General features: G+C 41.8%; 1 protein-coding gene across 2 annotated transcripts in view; it reads right to left on the bottom strand.

Annotated features, from left to right (window-relative positions):
* Nucleotides 1-1,606: 1,606 nt before the first annotated feature.
* Il5ra (interleukin 5 receptor subunit alpha) overlaps nucleotides 1,607-19,757 on the bottom strand; it is a 31,026-nt gene continuing 12,875 nt past the window's right edge. Inside the window, exons 8-10 of one of the 2 annotated variants that reach the window (XM_032905044.1) lie at nucleotides 6,858-6,951; nucleotides 5,796-5,880; nucleotides 1,607-1,693 (exon numbers count right to left, since the gene is read on the bottom strand). In XM_032905044.1, coding sequence (XP_032760935.1) covers nucleotides 1,607-1,693; nucleotides 5,796-5,880; nucleotides 6,858-6,951 — 266 coding nt within the window. Of the gene's footprint in view, nucleotides 1,694-5,795; nucleotides 5,881-6,857; nucleotides 6,952-19,757 lie in introns of those variants that run through there. The other variant, XM_032905045.1, reaches the window with a different exon arrangement.

Raw genomic sequence — 19,757 nt, 5'->3', positions numbered from 1 at the left:
TTGTAAAGAGCAGAGAGATGTGCAGAGACTGCGGTATGGTGCTGTGGCCCTTCAGAGAAGATCCGTATTGGCAGTTGTCCATGACTGCTGTACCTTTCATTTTAAGCAAAGAAGAGTGGATGGTTATACACTGATTCATAAAGGCCATGGAAGGGATACTTGGTACCTCCTGTGCACTTAATCCAGATTATGAAAACTGACTAAACCAGCTCTATAAAGTATATAAAAAGTGTGGATTTTGAGTGCCTTTGTCTTCTTTCATTGTCTCAAGCTCTTCGGGGCTATCTATGTAAAATCACCACCACTAGGGTCCCTTCTATCACTAATTATTCCTCATCCCAACACATAGTTGTGTTTGCCCATCAAAAAGGCCTATAGATACAGCTTCATTATATGAAGATATTTAGGGAATATATTTCTATCCAATTGTAATATGTACTGAAGTGGCTTACTTGAAACCCTAATCGAAGAGATTAGGGTTAACTAAGCTCTAGTTGACCAATAAGTTGCCATGAAGTCTCTTTCACCAAACATCTCTTTAGGAAGTAAATTCTAGATCCAGCAATGACATCTGCATCAGAATTATGTTCAATGTCTTCCTCAGTTCACTTCCAGAGTACCTAAATGCCTTGAAAAATATAATCCTTGAAGAAAAGACAAGTTCCTGTCTTTTCTTCCAATGGGGAATAACGCCTTTAGTGTCTATGTGTTCATGTGTGTATATGTGTATGCATATATAGGGTAGAGGTCAGATCAGGGGTTCTCCCCAGTCACTCTCCACCTTATATTTTTAAGACAGAATCTCTCAGTGAAGCTAGAAACAACCTGTTTGGGTAAACTGGTTGGCCAACAACTTCCATGGAGTCTCTTGTTTCTGTTTCCCAACTCAAGGATTATAGGCATGTGCTACTTGCACTCTTTGTTATTGTTATTGTTGCTGTTTTTCCTTGATGCTGGTTGACCAATCTCAGGCCCTCAGGCTTCTTTATCAACTGAGCCATTTCCTAAGCCCCAGATGGGATGACTTGGTGTGTTTTTTTGTTTACTTTGACTTAGGCATTTCCTTGACCAGGCCTATGGAACATAGGGACATATGGGACATAGTCTTTGTATCTGCCCCCATGTCACCCTATGCCTCAAAGCACCATGAAACTGTGTCTCCCACTTGCTGCAGGAAAGACAATCTCGAATTTGGGTTCACTCAAGATGAGTTCCATCCTTTCTTCCTGTCACTGTAGTTGAGTGCTATCACTGCCAACTTAAGCCAACACAAACATGTGTGACATTAACTTGAAAAATGGTCTCCTATGCAAAAAGATCCAGTCAAGCAGATTGCAAAGACATACTGGTATAACCAGGCAATATGGTGTGTAGGAAACCAAGGTCCCATGCTTGGATGAGTCTGTTGCTGTGCTGTCAGCAAGGAGGTTTGTGTGAGGCATGCACACTTTAAGCGATGGGATACTGGTGACTGGTGTGTCTGGATGTGTTGTTGACTTGCAATCAAATTGAGTGTTCATTTGAAATACCTCCTTGCCAAGAAATATCAGTCCTTGCTCTTATTGAGGAGTCCTGTATGAGTTCATTTCAGAATATCACGATGTCATCAAAACATGGAATTTTCCATGACTTCAAATCCATCCTCTTCCACAAAATGTACAATTTCAATTTTGGTTTCATTCCAAGGAGGTTTCTGCAAAACAAACCATGTTCCTTACATGTCTTTTAGAGAACAGTTTTCATCTTTGATTTTTTTTCCTTTTCTTTTTCTTTTTTCTTTTCTTTTTTCTTTTCCAGTTGGGTTTAAGTAACTTTTAAAGAACAGTAGTATGTTTAGAAAGTAGAAAATGTCAAGAGGAAAGAAGAAACTGTATCTATAAGTTTATCTCCCAAATATACCCTGCATTTCCTTGGCCCTTTTTGAAACATAAACCTTTCTTTTACAACCGTGATGACGTAACAGACACACAGCTTTATCTTTATAAAATGTATTGTTGTTGTTGTGGATCTTTTGCCATTGAGGTATACCCCTAGTGTAGATAGGTATATAGATTTTTTTCGTTATAACATCATATAATATTTTAAGTATATTTTGTATTTAGGGGGTTGTGGTGTTCTTCTTTGGGTGTTAACCCCCAAACCTTGTACATATTAGGTAGGTATTCTGCTCCCACAACACACACCAATTGGATGTGATCATTTTTAATATTTCCAAAATATTCCACTCACCAATTACAATAATATAAATTTGAGGCTAAAGATGTAGGTTAGTTAATATAATGCTGGTCTAGCATTTACAAAGCTCTGGGTTAGATTTCCAGCACTGCAGAAACCCAGTCATCCCAGTACTTAGAAAATTGAGGCAGGAGGATGAGAAACTCAAGAGAATACTCAGCCATACATCCAATTTGAGGCCAATCTGAACTATATGCGACCCTGTCCCAAAAAATAAAAAGATTCTAATAAATTGTTTATCTAATTTTGGATGTAACACATAAAGCTAATGCTAATTACAAATTATGTTAAAAAATATCACTAAAATATCTTTTCCTCATGTACTCATCCAGAACATTTTAACACCCATTCCACCCCACAAAAAGTGTTATATACTGGGAATAATCTGAAAAATACAATATAAATGGTTCTGAACCACGTATACTTTATATTACACAGTGGGCATAATATGGGGGAAGAAATCTCTCAAGTTACCACTGCAGAAGGTCAGCTAGAAACTCATCGCTAATAAATTTAAAAATTCAGAGTAAGATCTAAAAAAAATGGTAACTTTCTCTTGAATATTGTAAAATATTGTCTACACTGAAGTCTGAAGAAATAAAACCTCTCTTAGCAACAGCTCCAGGATAGCCATTGTCTTCTAAGGTCTATGATTTAGAGCATTCCTACCAAGTTTGGAGGTGCAAGTCACAGGGAGCCCCTAAACACACTGTTTTGTATCTTTGGCTCCAGACAAGTGTTCTTGTTACTATCCCTTAGACTAGGCAGTGTAGTAGCCACCCCCACAGCATTTGCATTGGGCTTATTTGAAGTAATTTTAAGAGGATTTACAGTGTGGGGCAGAATGTGGAGAGTCTAAGCAAATGCAGCACAATTTTCCATCAGGGATTTGAATACTACAGCCTTTGACATCTATAAACACTCTTGAACCATGTCCTAGTCTCACCATTAAAGATCACCTCTGAAAACTGTCAGGTATCTCCCGGGGGTTATGGTGCCAATGGCTGGAATGGACCTTCTTTTTCTTGGATCAGGGTCCCTGAGAGTGGAATGCAATGGATGGCTGCTGCCTTTTGGTGGAGAGGCTGGAACACAACACGGCAGCATGGAGTCCAGCAGTGGTCGGCTCTCTATTTGCTCACACTCTGTCTTAGGTTGAAATTTTAGACTATAATACTGGTAACACATATAATATTCCTTTTTTTCAGTCCCTAATTATCTGTTCATGTTCCTCACTTGCCTCTCCCTTTCCTTTCGTGTAAAACTCTGCAATGGATGCCGCAGACTAAGTTACCCTCAGAATGCAGGCAATGTTGGTATTACTCTTATGAATATTCTGAAACCAGCTTGTCTACTCCAAGTCATTATTCTACACACATGACTTGATTTTAATTATCAACAATCCAGAAACCCAGAAACTAAAGCCCTTAAACCAGTTTCATTCACCAGTCGCAGCATATTAACAGAATCTTTCCAAGGGGGTGGCTATTCCACTGCCTAGTCTAAGGAATAGTAACAAGAACACTTGTCTGTATCAGCCTTCAAATGTCCCATGGAGAAAACAGGACAAATGGTTTAAGTGTCACTTTTGACTCCAGTCTGCTTTCCTCTGGGACAACAAAGAGGAAGGAACAGTGCTCACTTAAATGAAGAGAGGTATATCTACACATGGCTTGTTACTTTCCAAAGAGCCAGCATGGGTGGGCTGTTCCCTCAGTGAAGAATACAAGGATCAAACATGGGGAACACAACTCTCTGGTAAGTATCAATTCTTACTTCAGCAGCTTAGTAACCTACTGTCTATAAGTCATTCCAAACTCAAACTGCAAAGGACTCTAAAGAATCCTTGGGGTTTGCCGAAATTAACCATTTTGGTGACTTTTTCATCAACCTCTGTCTTCCTCTATAACTAGCCATGAGATGCTTCATCCACATTGGTTGAAGAAACATCTAAGTCTATGAGGAAAGTTCCTGGATCTAAGTCAGAAGTTAGTAAATGAAGCACAATCTGGCTTATTATCTCTCTTGTGAATAAAGTTGTATAACACAGTCATGCTTATTCATTAGTACATTTGCCATAGACACACCTTAAGTGTTTATTATGTCTTTATCAGAAGAGTTTGCCGTCCTCTATCTCAATAGCCAAACTACTAAAAGATAAGGTCAACTGAGTGCAATATAACAGAAATACACAAAATCTTGAAATGTTGCTGACAGAAACTATAGACCTCAATATACGGACATGCTGACAATATGATTAGAATGTTGCTTCCCCACAACCCCAATTAACCACAAAAGTTCACATTTACCAGAAACTTCCAGTTTCCTGTCTCTAATCCTAAAATTCAAAGACAGTCAAGTGGATCAGTCAGTTTAAGGTCAGCTTGGTCTACATAGAGAGTCCTAGTTGGGTCAGCGCTACATAGTTATATAGTGTCTTAAAAGAAAAAAAAATCCAGCTGCCTATACTCCTTCCATCCCCTCTCATCACTCTTTCCCCCTTTATAGAAAATGGCAGATGGGCTCTAAAATGTATGCAATAATTCGAAAGATTTAACCAAAATGTCTTGGGGGAAGGGGTTGGATACTTTTGGAGATGTCAGCCTACACGGTATCAATTTTACAACAAAGCTATAGTCCTGATAACATTGTTTTGTCAGGATCTCATCCTTGCCTCTTATGTATAGGAAAGGAGCTTAAGATTCCTGTTCTCAGATGTAGATCTCTCCTGAGAGACACAGCCAGAATACAGCAAATACATAGGCGAATGCCATCATTAAACCACTGAACTGAGAACGGGACCCCCGTTGAAGGAGTCTTAGAAAGGACTGAAAGAGCTTGAAGGCGCTCGAGACCCCATATGAACAACAATGCCAACCAACCAGAGCTTCCAGGGACTAAGCCACTACCCAAAGACTATACATGGACTGACCCTGGGCTCCAACCTCAAAGGTAGCAATGAATAGTCTAGTAAGAGCACCAATGGAAGGGGAAGCCCTTGGTCCTGCCAAGACTGAACCCCAGTAAATGTGATTGTTGGGGGGAGAGTGGTAATGGGGGGAGGATGGGGAGGGGAACACCCATAGGGAAAGGGAGGGGAAGGGGTTAGGGGGATGTTGGCCTGGAAACCCAGAAAGAGAATAACAATCGAAAAGTAAATAAGAAATACTCAAGTTAATAAAGAGGGGGGAAAAAAAGATTCCTGTTCTTAGAGGAATTACCAGAGATCAGTTAAAAGATGGTGTATATGAAGTAGAAATTCAGGTTTAAATGGCGAAAAGCCCTTCTCACTGAATAAGACTTTCCCAAAATGTAGAGACAATAATACCATCTATAGCTAATTTTAAACACACACACACACACACACACACACACACACACACACACTCGAGACATGAATACATACATACATACATACATACATACATACATACATACATACATACATACATATAGGTATTAACTGGTACATATATACATAGACATACAGAGGAATCTTGATAACCTGATACTCATCCTGGGCACTTAGGATGTCACCTCTTTGTGTCTTTTAATATTACCTCATATTCAGTCACCACGGGGAGATCTTTGATGCTACTCTTTGGCGCCGGAACTGGTGGAAACAACCTTGTCCATAGGTGAGACCTGACAATAGGGAAGGCACTGGGTGAGCATAAACAATCCACTCACCTAAATTTCTACTCAAACATTGAGCAAACTAGTTCCCTTTGTAGCTGTGTTATACATTTAGTGTCTCTATTGGTTAAGATTTCTAAATATCTTCATCATTGAAGAACTTGGGGTACTGTCAGGCTGAGATGTGGCTTCTGAGATCTTCAGGGTAGAAGAAGTTAGGACTGATTCACACTGGTACTCATTGCCAGCCCTGACTTCTGAATATGGTAGTATCTTTCTCTTGGCTCCTCAGTCACTGCTCATTCTAGTTTTCTTCCTTTAGCTGGGATAGTTTCACAGTTCCCTCTTTTCTTTCCCTTTCCTTTGAACTGCTGCCTATCACCCACACTTAGCATCTAAATATAACTTGGTAACAAGTAGTGCTGTTTAATATGGCAGTTACATCCTACGTTCTTAGGCTAAACCAGAACTTTATCTTAGTGATGGATGGAAAGAGAGGGATAGGTGTGTGTGTGGGGGATCAAAAGTAGCCATTTGCAGGCCACAAAGTGAGATGTGAGATCTATGCAGCCTTTAGAGAATTTGCATTTGATCCAAGGACAGTCACCTCATTGGACCAAGAACTTGAAAGCCAAGGCAGAGTCAGCTCCTGACCACAGAGGTCCATCTGGGAAAGCAGTGTAGTGACTTCAGACTTGGTTGGACTACTGCTTGTAGGCTTGTCAAAAGACAAATGGAAAGGAAAGCTGTGAGAGAAAAGAACACAGTGGCCAAAACTTCTACAGAAATTAAAATAATGAGCAGATTCGAGGAGTATGTGGTGGCTGGTCTAGCTGCTTGTTTGCCTTGTTTTGTTTTTGTTTCCTCTCTCCTGGTAAAGGCATCCTAAAACAGCATGATGCTAGTTTCACCTGATAACCAGGAGCCCTGTGTAAGCGCTGCACAGCAGACTGGAAATGCAGCCCTGGCGTGGAAAGAATACCTACACTCTGCAGATGAGTGAGAAGATTAACAAGATGAAGCAGAGGGCTGCTGGGAGCACGATGAGATGCCATTCTACCAAGGGCTGCTTTTTTTTTCCTGGTGTGAGGGAGAGGAGAGAGAAAGCAAAGTCAAAGTCAGGGAGGATAAATAAAATTAAAACAATGGGGTGTCAGAGGGTTTGGGTTTGGATTAAGGGCACTGGGTGGTGCTGGGTAAGGATGGGCAACTAAGCACTGAGCCTCTGATGTCTCATCTGCCGAAGGAGCTCACATCCATCTCACAGGGTTCTTAGAAGAGGAAAGGAAACCATGCACAAAGGGTTTTTCAATGATTACTAATTTAATCATCCAGTGTCTTGGAGCCTACCCCTACCCTGTACTACCTGGGTACTGGTACTTAGAGCTTCAGATGACAAGTAGGGTGTTAGGTGCAAAAGCTACAAAAGCATATGGCTACTCACTAACCTCATTAGAGTACAGTGAAATCTATTTCTATAGAAACATCTACCTGCTTGGAAATGAAACTTACGGAGGAAGTATGAGAAAATACCCATAGTGATGGAAGTATTAGAATCTACAGTAAACGCTGAATGGCTGTAATTATCCTCAAAGCCCCTCTTACTCTTATTTCCCATTTCACAGAATAGGGAGTAAGAAACTGCCATTGTCAGCACAGGAAGTGTTTTGCGTGCATCCCTATTCTCTATACAGGAGATTCTTCTACGACCTCTGAGACTGTGAGAAGGATGGTGGGATGGGGAAAGGGAGGTGCTTGTTTGTTTAATTTCAGGAATGCAGTCCTGAAAACTCAAAGGTCTCTGACTAATGATGCTAGTGGAAGTAGGGTTCATTTGTGCTACTCTGCTAGACTCACTTTCAGAGACCAAAAGCAAATCCTAAGTTATAGCCAGTTCTCTTTCCTAGGGAGAGAGATGACTCAGTCATCCATCCATCCATTTAGCAAGTATCTGTTAGGCTCTTGTCAGGTACACAGGTTACTGTGACTCGGTGATAAAAGAATGCAGTTGGCACTTCCATTCCTCCAGCTTGAAGTCCATCAAGGGAAATATGCAGAAAGCAAATAATGATTTGACGATAACTGTACTAGGTAAGTACTGTGGCAAGGTTCAAACCATGTTACTCCAGAATAAAAAGCAATAATAAACAAACCTGAGTTTGCTATGACATCTATAAAACAAGAAATGCATGTAAATGAGGGTTGTTGAGCATTTGTGAATATCCTAAGGCTTTCAAAAAAAAAATCTTCAAGTCATTCAAAGCCCACAAACTGTTTAATTATCACAGGAGAGAGATGTCTGGATTTAATGCTGGCAGTTCTTGCCTCTCCTCATCTCTTCCCTGTTTCTTCTCCACTTTCCCAAGGCTTTAATCTCTTCCTCAATCTCTTCCTTTCTGCCTTCAAATATTCATAGAATCCTTTATGCTGACTAAGCTATGACTCTGCTCAGCCATCTTCAGTAGCTATCATCAAATACTGTCTTCTCAAACTGCCCTGTCTGGTTTCTTGAATAAAGAAAGATTCAGGCTTTTGTATCTGTGGAATCCATTCCCCTTAACTAGGCTTCCTGGCCTCAGTGGGAGAAGATCCACCTAACCCTGCAGACATTTGATGTACCATAGTGAGGGATACCCATGGGAGTCCCCATCATCACAGAGGAGATGGGGAATGGGGAGGGGAAAGAACTATGTGAGGTTGGTAGTGATCAGGATATAAAATGAATAAATAAATAATGGACAAAATGATTCAAGCTTCTGTATTTTCATACCTCAGAAATTCCTTTTAAAGTCACTGGAAATGTCTTTCTAGATGGCTCAATGGTTAAGAGCACTGACTGCTCTTCCAGAGATCCTGAGTTCAAGTCCCAGCAACCACATGGAGGCTCATCTGAAATGGAATCTGATGCCCTCTTCTGGTGTGTCTGAAGAATCTACAGTGTACTCATATACATTAAATACATTTTTTTTAAAAGAAAAACCCAAAAGACCCAATGATTGATTCCTGTCCTAACTTTATGCTCTCTGATCTCTCTCCTAAATTTCTTCTCTTCCTTTAAAATGAGTTTTGTGGCAAGGTCTCATGTACTCCTAGACTGGCCTCAAACCCAATGTGTAGTGAACGATGAACTTGAACTTCTGGTCTTCCTGCCTCCACTTCCTGAGTGGTCTACCACATCTCCTTTATGTCCTGCTGGGGATTACATCCATTGCATACCAGACAAGTGAGACATATCCCCTCCCCATCCTTTTAAAAATGTTATTAGCATGTATCAATTGCTCAAAAAGTCATAGGATCCATTATGCCGTTTCATATATGTACACATATATGCCACACCACTGCCATCTCCATTTGGAATTCGAACTGTCCACCGTTTACTTAAGGAAAACCATGGCTCTTTACTGAAAGGATCCCATTCTTCTATGGCACTTCCTTCTTTTAAAATTGCAGCTGGTTCCCTTTCAGTGCCTCCCTTGGCCATTTCTTATCGCAGTCTGTTCTTTGAGCATTGACAAGCGTGTTTGTCACACCTTCACATTTTAATTCCATGAAACCCCCAAAGTCTTTCTTTTTCCTGACACAGCCCTGACATGTAGCTCTAGTCTTAGACTATAAATTCCCCACATCCCCAACTCACTTGTGTATTTTGCGAACCTGAGAATAGTCGCAACCAAGTTTGTGTTCTTCATTTCATCAAACCTATTGTCAGCCAGGCATGAGGCTGCACAGCTGTAATCTCAGACTCTGAATGCTAAGGTAGAAGGAGGGCGAGTTAGAGACACCCCTTCCCCCAGGGCTATAAGAAGAACCTGTCTCAAAACAACAAAAGAAGCGAAAGCAGTCCGTAATTACTTCCTTCACCAGCCTCTCCATTTCAGTCTCTGTCCTTTCAAGACCCAAACTGTATCCTTGGGGACACATAGATTATTTCCAATTTCTATAGCTCCTGTTCCTTACTCACACCCTCAGCATGCCTGATTCCTATGTATAATCATAAATGTAAGGCTTTATGCTTCTGACTCCTGCATCTGTCCTTGCTTAGTCTAGAGACCTGGGTTCCAGACCCAGCTTGCAGTGAAGCTGAATATTTTGGTAGTCTCACCACAAACCAAGTTATAACACAGGATCCTGCAAATCCGCCACACTCCTGACATCTTTCTTTTTCTGCTAATATCTATTCTACCCAGGCTACCATCACTTCCTTATGTGCCCTTTAAACAAGACTAACTTTACAAAAGCAGCATATTTTTACTGGTATTAGTTTGGAAATTACAAAGTACAAAAATATAAAAGTCGTCACTCACGAGGACTAACTAAATACTTACTCTGTGCCCATATTTTATGAGTACATTTTTAAGTGGCCAGACACAGTGTACACCATTAATTTAATCCCAGAGGTCCCTAGGAAGATAGAAAAATGGAAACAGAGAAAGGGAGCGAAGTCAACGGGGACACACAACTGTCATTCAGGGCAACAAGAACAAAGGCCAGGATTAACCAATGACTGCATGCCTAAATCTAATGTATGGTTCCCAGTCCAATTCTCTCCCTCTGTAAAACTGAGGGTGTGCTATGTCTGCTGCTTCACATTGTATATTCTGGCATTTCGTCTTTACAGAGTGTATCCCAGGAGTTCTTCACGTGTCATATACTAGTGTTTAATTACTTAATTATTCTAGGTGTGTCTTTGTTATCAGGGAGCACCCCCTGGCCATCATCACTTTTGTGGCTGAGTCTACTTTTACCTCACTAAAGTTTGTTTTGTGTCACATGTGTATTTTTGAAGCCTTCTCTTTACTCAACAGTATTTGAGCAACGTGCTCTCTTGCACTGAATTTACCCGTCAATGTCTGTTTGCTTTGAGGCAAGGCTCACAATGCTTTTACCCTTGAGCATGAGTTCTACTCTTCACATGGTCATATGGGGAGGGAGCCTGGAGAGGCTAGGCTCCGGAAGTAAATTAAAGGTGTACACTGTGTCTGGCCACTCAAATGATGCCTTCCAAACACTGGCTATGACTATGCTTGAGGTTGGCTGCTCTGCAAACATCCTGTGTCCTTGACATTCCCAACTATAGCACTGACGCACTTTATTAAAATCCTGAGCTAAAGCTAGAGAGACGGTTCAGCAATTAAACACTTTTGCAGAGCTCTGGAGTTTGTGTCCTAGTCCCCACATGCGGATGCATAGTATCATCTTATAGCTCTGACTTCAACTGCTCTGAGCCCTTCTGGTCTCTGAAGGCATCACACACATGTACATAAACATATACTCAAACATAGCTACATTACTTAGGAAAAAATCTTTAAAATATCAAGATTTTTTATAATGTTATTGTGTCTGTTATAAGCAGGCATTTGCATACCCTGGAATAGTGAAATGTGCCTATCACCCCAGCATTTGAGAGATAGAAACAGGAAGATAAAAGCAAGTCACAGGCCAGACTGATCAACATAGCAAGTTACAGACTAGTCAGGACTGCACAGTTGTTGTTACTGTTGTTGTTGTTGTTGTTTACTCCTCCTGAAAAGGCATTGAAAACCATTAACTATATTGTTTATTTGTTCATAAGTATGTTACTAAGACATACAGGAAAACTTTGAGTCCTATGAAAAGAACAAAAAGTAACTATTATCATGGTCAAACACTCAGTCATTTGTGGCTCAAATTGTACAATATCCACTAGCCTGATATGCCAAGTCCTGATAACAGTACCGTTATCCTCTGACCATGATTACAAAAATCTTTTCAACTGGCATAGTCCCCTTACCTCTTATGTAGATAAGTGAAGATTCTCAATGAGCGAGCAAAAATCAAGGGGAGGGCAACTTGTTTTAGTTTATCCAACTAAAAAGTTCTCACTACATGGAAATGACTGTTTATTCACAGCCAGTGTTTACAAGGAGTTAACCTAGCCTGTCAAGGCTCTCCTCCCATATGACCACATGAGGAGTAGAACTCATGCTCAAGGACCCAAGCATTGTGAGCCTTGCCTCAAAGAAAACATACATTGATAGGCAAATTTAGTGCAAGAGATCATGTTCACATACTGTGGAGTAAAAATGACTTGTAAATTACTATCGATCCAGTGATTAAAATTTTATTTCTAGTTTTCTTCACCATTTATTTCTTTTATAATAGAAGGTTGTAGGCACCAAGGTACTCGTGTGTAGATCAAAAGACCACACAAGGTACATGTGTGCACATCAAGGGACAACATGTAGGAGTGGATTCTGTCCGTTCACGACGTGGGGTTCAGAGATTGAACCAGGTCATTATGCTTGGCAGCAAGAACCTATACCTGCTTACCAGTTGTTTTATAAATGAGAGAGAGAGAGAGAGAGAGAGAGAGAGAGAGAGAGAGAGAGAGAGAGTTAATGAGTATATAAAAAGATGAATCCAAGCAAAAACCTTCCCTTATTTGGCTGAATAAGGAACAGAGAACAGATCTTACCAATGGCATACACACACACACACACACACACACACACACACACACACACACACACACGGAGTCAAAGTTATTAAGAGTGTCAATACACTAAAAGTTGAGTGATATCTTCAGATGTCCTGGGATACATGACCTTAGAGCTTTCTTTTCTAATCTCCTGGGCAAGGCTCTAAACTCAATTTTGAGGCTGGGGTTGGGAGGTGAGAATAAAAGAAAAAAATAAAAGGAGAAATTTCTAGTTAACTTGAATCATTTGTCTGACTTAAAGGGCATTTTTTACATGCTATTAACCATGAAGCCGCAGGTGCTTCTTAAGAAATGGTTGGGTATTGTCAGTTGATTATACAGACAGTTTTTGAGAAGGGAAGTGTCATAGTCTACATATGGAAAAGCCCCCAGCCCCTCCACCTCATGTCTGGGTGTCTTGAAGACCTTACTAACTCAGTGTATTTACAGACCTCATTCATGTGGTTCTGTATGGAGGGGGGATGGTGACAACAGACGTCAGGAACTCTCTAGGCGATGATAAGCTAGTCTTCCTGTAGCTGTCTTTGGCTGCCCTGAAAGCTCCATCAAATACCTCATACCTTGGTATTGCAGTCTCTCTGGCTCTAGAATTCTGTGATCTATTATTTGGGACTGACAGCTCTAAAGAGTGGATTTGATTCAGAGACCTGTGCAGTCTTGGTCCATGCAAGTTTGTACTTTCATTGCTCCAGTATTGATTTTTTAATCTGACTCCAATTCAACAATAGGTCTCAAGGAAAAGGACTAATTAGCAAATTGATGGAGGCCCTCAAATAAAGCAGCCCTGCTGTGTTTTGAAAGCAGCAGGTGATGGGAAAAGTTTGAATAGCATCAACAGGGTTGAGTAATTCAGATGGTGTCAATACGTTAGCCTATGATCCAGGGTTTAACTCGCTTCCTGCGGCTTTCCTCTGGTTGGAGGGTAAAGCTGTGGCGTCACACACAAAAGGTTCCCAATTTCAGCAAAAGTCAAAAGTCACCTTGTGTGACTGAGCTTTCTGTCACAGCTTTTAGGTGGACTCTGAGAGATCTGCTGGTTTAAGGAGGCAAGGGGTGGGGACAAGGGGTAGAGGCATAAAATGATGACCCGCTGAAACATGCACACAGCTGTGGTGTTTTGGTGAAATTGGGCTCAGGCGAAGGACAGTGAGGCAAAGCCATGGAGACTGCACTGTGTACATGAATGGCTTGGCGAGCTCCTAACTTAGAGGATGCAGGCGGTTTTCATAACTCCCATCAGACCCAGACTGGATGGATCAGAATAGGGAAAGTTTTCTCCTCCTCTGCAGGCTTCTCACAAAGAACCAGTGCCTTTCAGAGTTCCCACAAACCCAGAATTCTTCCTGTGAGCTACTGTGGAGCCATTTTTCTGTGGATCTGCTGAAGTAACTGCAGGCTGGCTGCAGAGGGTGCTGGTACCCAGTAGACACAGGAGGGAGAGATTTAAGTCGAGTTCTGTCGCTTGGTGCCAAGGTGTCCTTCCTTGAGCGGTGTATTTGTTTCACTGTGTATTGCTTTGAGGCTGGGGCAGGAGTGAATGAGTTAATACATACAAAATCTCTGCAAGCTGCCAGTAGCCGATCAGTCTGTGTTTGTGGTAATTATGATGGAGATTAATGCACTGTGTCAGAGTGAAAGCGTTGAGTTAATTTCCCTAGATCCTCAAGGGGACAAAAGCACAATTGCAGTGCTGTCTGAATCCTCAGGTCAAGAGACACAAATACCAGGTATTCTGGGTATAAAGGAAGAAGGGGGTCAGAGATCATGGTCAATCCCACACCTCCATACTTCAATGATATGAGTTGAGATGAACATTGCAGTGGGCTGTCGAGGTGGCTTATTCCTACAAATCTGAAAACCTGGGTTCAGAACCCACACAAAAGTCTAAGACAAAAGTGCAGGCATTTTGAATCCTGGCAAAAATCCTGCCCAAAGATGGGAAAATGAGCTAGGAGGATCTGTAGAAGCCTGAGGGTGAGCTAGCCTCATCTGAGCAACGGCACAAAGACAAATGCTAGAATCAAGATGCAAACACTGTCCTGTGACTTCCACAGTGGACTGAGGAGCGTGCACCCCCACGCTCATACACTTACGAATGTTGGCTTTCAAACCCTGGACAGGAGGCTGCGATGCCTGTTTAACATATCAAGTGGAACTGACGTCCAGGCTCTCCCAGCATCCCTCAGTCCCTACCAGTTACAAGGTATGGCTGGCACACACCACCCTCTATCCTGAGCTTTCCAGCCAAGGACTGGGCTTCCTCTCCCAGAGGCTCTTCTCTATGTAATCCAGACATTTTGCAAACTCCCTCTCTCTCCCGCTCTCGTTTCTTTCTCTGTGCATGCATGTACTCTCTCTTTCTCTACTCCACTCCACTGTCTCCCTGTCTGCATCTCAATTTCCCAGAGTTCCTCCTGTGAGATAAGGGTACCCGCCCCGCCCCCACGCGCGCACACAAACCCAGAGCTGCCTCCAATAAACCTGCCTTGATACTCTCAATTTAGCTTGAATTGGTTTGTTTCGATGTCGGAGAAAACCTATTAATGAACACACACACACACACACACACACACACGCGCGCGCACTGGCATATCACACACAGAGAGACACAGAATAAGTGACATGCACAACATGATGTATTTAGACAAAAACTGCTTGCCGAGTTCAATGTAAATATCTCAATGGCTTGGCCTACATGGAGCTTGAGCAGGCTAAGAACTAGCAAAAACTCACTTCTCGGTAGCAGTCTACAGCCCTGGCAAGGTCTATCTCCTTACCTCAGTTTCTCTGGCTGGAACACAATAATAACTGGGACTAGAACATCAGTCAGCATTAATAGGTGTAAAGGTAATCTTGCTGCTATGTATTAGACCTAGGCCCAGCAGTTACCAGGTTTGGACAGATCTCTCTCTCTCTCTCTCTCTCTCTCTCTCTCTCTCTCTCTCTCTCTCTCTCTCTCTCTCTCCTCCCTCCCTCCCCCCCTTTGTCTAGTAAGAAAATGATTTTTACACAGATATCCCGGATACTGTGAATAAACTTGCTTTGCACAGGACCAAGGTCAGGGATAGAGTGCTTCTTTGGCCTAAATTATTATGCATGGAAGATTGATTGGTATGGCCACCAAGAGAAATGGCTACACCTGAAAATAAAATAAAATAAAATAAAATCCTTGGCGTTAGGGAACAGAGCCTGAAAGCTTACTGTAACCTCCCTTCAAGATGGCAGAACAACCCACAGAGCCAAGGTGAGCTGGCCTGAGGCTTGTCGTAGGTCAAGATCCAGCCAACCTTGAAACCACAGAAGCCTGAGTCAAAGAAGCAGTTTGATTCAACTACTATGTCTGCCCATCTGAAATCCCCCGCTTGCAAAGAAAAGTGGCAGCTGTGACAGTTGCCTAAGTGGGGCTTTCCTTGTTGCTGAGGGGTCACCTGGTTTTCTTTCCAAGCATTTTTCCCCTGTCTTGACCCAGGGCCTCCCTTCTCTCACCTCTTAACACTGTAAATGGACAGAATTCTTTTCGAAGCCCAGAGAAAGTGAAACTGCCCCTTTCCTCCTACCTGTTTCTCTTTCCTCTTCCTTATTCTGGTTTGTACCTTGTCTCACAACGGTTTAGGTTTAAGAGTTTAAGAAGAAAGGGGGGCGGGGAGCAGAGAAGAGAGACAGAGAGGGGCGAACAGACAGACAGATGAAGAGAGGGGCAAACAGACAGACAGATGAAGAGAGGGACAAACAGACAGACAGATGAAGAGAGGGCTGCCAGAAATCTAGAGGCGCAGAGGAAAGAAGCGGCCAAAGCTGGAGCCTTTGATAGGCCGTGGACCACGAAAGAAGTTCATTCAGTGATGTTCAAGATAACCCCATCTCCTCCCAGCTCGTGCATCTACAAGCTTCGGGTAGAGGTAAATTGCTTTGCGTTTCTGTCGTGAACACCAAGTCAAGGAAGTCAAAGAATAAAAGCCCTCCTTCCGCACAGCACGAATGCCTATGTGCCACTGTTGCAGTCATTATTTGATCTCAGTTGGGATATTTCTACCTTGCCTTTGATCATTCAGTTCCTAGATAAAAGAGAGCAGATATGTACCCTCTAAGCTATTAGTATATACTACCCTTTCAATAGTCACATGATATGACTTGCCATGGTTTTTTTGTTTTTGTTTTCTTTTTTTGTTTTGTTTTGTTTTTTGTTTTTTTTTTTTTTTGGTTTTTTTTTTTTTTTGTTTTTGTTTTTTTTTTCCTGGGCCACCCTTATTCCAACTGGCCAGCCCTCATGGCCGTCGTTCACAATCCCTTTTCCCATGGCATCTTCTCATCTCTCCCTCATTTTGCACCCCACCCCACCCTATGTTTCTATGTAACCACATAACTCAAAAACTTGCCTATCTCTAGTCTCTCCAGTATTTGGTTGTAGCCATTTTTATTAAACCAATAGATTTAAATTAAGGAACAATGTTTGCACAACAAAAGCTGGTAAACATGAGATTTCAGTCCCAGAACTTTGGGTGTATAATTTAGCAAATTTAGCATGATAATACCTCACCTCAACATGCCATATTGATTTTTGATTAGCTCTGACACCCACCCCAGGACACATATTCCCCTGCACACATCACACACACACACACACACACACACACACACACACACACCCTTGCTCATATCATAGCAGGAAAGTGAAGGCCAAAATCTCCTGTGAGCAGCATGTCTTTTTTGCCGAAGGACTTGTCCCAGTAGATAGCAGCAGTCACGCTGTAAATGGTGACCACACTGCTGACTGAGCGATGTGAAAGCCGGGGTGACTGAGTCTTGTTCTGCTCCCAGGTTAAGTGCCACTTACCTTAAGCCTAAAGAAAGCTTTTTAGAAGAACACATTTTCACTTATTTCTAATAATACCAGGTCCTGAGTGGCAGAGTCAGTCTTCACTGAGAGTGGAGCAAACTCCCTGTTCACATAAAGCTATGGTTCTCAACCTTTGTAATGCTATGACATTTTAATATAGTTTCTCATAATGTGGGTAACCCTCAACCATAAATTTTTCACTACACTTCATAATTGTAATTTTGCTACTACTAGGAAATGTAATGTAAATATCTGATATGCTAAATAGCTAATTTGCGACCTGGGAGGGGGTCATGACCCGTAGGTTGAGAACCACTGTTGAGTCCAGTCTAACCTCTTAACAGGAAACAGGTCCGATCCTAACAAGGGGTACAGCTACAAATACATGCAGTCAACATTCTTATTTCTCAGGAGGGGGGGCAAGATGCAGCCTAGAAACATTTATTTCTAGAATTATTTATTTTACACTTATTGACGGAATGTCCCAGAGTAGAGGAGAAAAGAAGGCATGAGAAACAGCAAAGCTTCAGGGACCGGGGTCCAGAACATGGAAGTTTTCAGGAAACAGGAGATGGCGGAGATGACAACAGAATAGGAGAAGCTGGAACTTCAAGACTGGAAGGAGAAAAACATTTGAAATAGGGAAGTTCAGCTCTTAAAGCAGAAGTTAGCTGATCGAGAACAGTTGATAACGAGCACTGATAAAAACAAAACGGTCACTATCATAGATGGAGGAGGGGAGGAGGAGGAGGAGGGGGGAGGAGGAAATACATGCTCTGAAAATCTCAGAGCAACAGGGTAGATTCAAGGAAAATCTCAAGCAGATAGAGAGAGGTTCTTTGCTGTTCCCTGTATCTATCCCCCATGCCTATTGGACTGATAAAGGACCTTGCCACTAGAGCAGAAAAAGTCACCTCCCCTACCTAAGCTCCCTACACCATCAATCCACATTCTTCTGTGTCTCATTCTTTATGAAACAACCTTGGGCTATAATGGGTTAATTAGTTAATTTAAACTATTCTAATTTGCTAATTGGTTCATATGTCACTTATTTGGGGAAATTACCCATTAATAGCTACTTCTTGCCTATTTGACAATGACTGAATCATTTAATATCTCCAGGCTTTCATTTTCTTTCCTTAATTAAAATAATGGGGGTGAACATTATGTCAAAGGAATGGGTGATATTCCTGTTGGACCCGATAGTGAAAATCCAGGAGAGTTCCCAGGGGCCATTTGTAAGGCAATGTAGAAAAGAAGGAAGGGAGTTTGAAGGAAATGAACTTAACAACAAAACTGCCTGATAGACTGCAAGCTGGGCGTAATTGGTAGTACATTCTCCAGGGATAAGGAAGAGCCATGCAAAATATCCCTGAGGGGCTTGGACTTCCTATTATGTTTATTAATCATCTTGATGAAAACGGAGAGTCTGCATTGATTAAATTCACTAATGATCCCAAACTGAGTACAGGAGTAAATTCCAGAAAGGATGGATTTATAAGGTAAGCACTAATATTAATCAGGTCTTCTACGTGAACTAGGTGGCAATGAATGAAATAGGATTTGCAGTAGCAAATAGCAATGAGGTGCACCTGGGGCGGGAGTGGATATAAGAAGCCAGGTCCAAGCTAGGACGCTGTTATTTAGGAAATGGTAATAGAGCAGGAGAGTGGAAAGTGAAGTTAAAGACAAATATAAGATAAACTCTTGAGATGTCTCACACAGTCTTACAGTCCTTTGGTGGTGAATGTTGGAGAGTGGAGCGACAAGAGTGACAGCCAGAGAAGCAACTGGGGAACAGTCACCTTTACGGGTAAGGAAACTGATGCCCAGAAAGGTTAGCTGTCAGGTACGAGGTCAGAGTAGTAGAACCCAGACTGGCATGGTACTTCACTCAGTCCCAGACATGTGGTGGCAGAGACCATCACCGCCACTTACAACCTGAGTATATTCTCAGAATTCTTCTCCAAATTGTACTGTGTTCTCTAACTTGGTTCATTGAACCACAATTGGCAGAGCCATGGCTAAAATCCAGATCTGACTTTTGTCTACTTCTGCTTCCTCACCCTATAGTGTCAATAGTCAACACTGATTAGAACTTCAAAACTCAAACAGTCAAAAAACACAGTTAACTTCTTACCCAAGACTCTGATCTTGGTCTCTACCATATTTATCTGAGGTCTTTTGGTCTATATTAATATTTTTCTATGTTTGTTTATGTTGCAATGTTGGGACAACAATGAGAAACATCAGTAGTTTCAGACCAATGACATCTGTGCTCTTGAGAAACAACATAAACCATTTTGTAAACTCTCTGTAGAGTGCCAATAACCAAAGCTTCTCGCACATGATTGGACAACAGTAATTATCTGGTTAAAAATGCCTGATACTGATGAGTCTTGTTTCAATCTTGGGACACTAAGTGAGTTTTATTTGTGCAAAGAAGGATTTTTGAGAGAAGCCCTCTATGTGCTGGGTCAGGTTCCTTTAGTTGGGTGTCAACCTGAGGAGAGAGGGAGGAAGAGGAAGACTCACCTCAGCAAAATTATGAAGTAGGTGAGTCCGTATAAC

Source organism: Rattus rattus, chromosome 6 (genome assembly GCF_011064425.1).
Source record: "Rattus rattus isolate New Zealand chromosome 6, Rrattus_CSIRO_v1, whole genome shotgun sequence".
Classification (NCBI taxonomy): Eukaryota; Metazoa; Chordata; class Mammalia; order Rodentia; family Muridae; genus Rattus; species Rattus rattus.
This window is presented reverse-complemented; position numbering and strand designations above follow the sequence as displayed.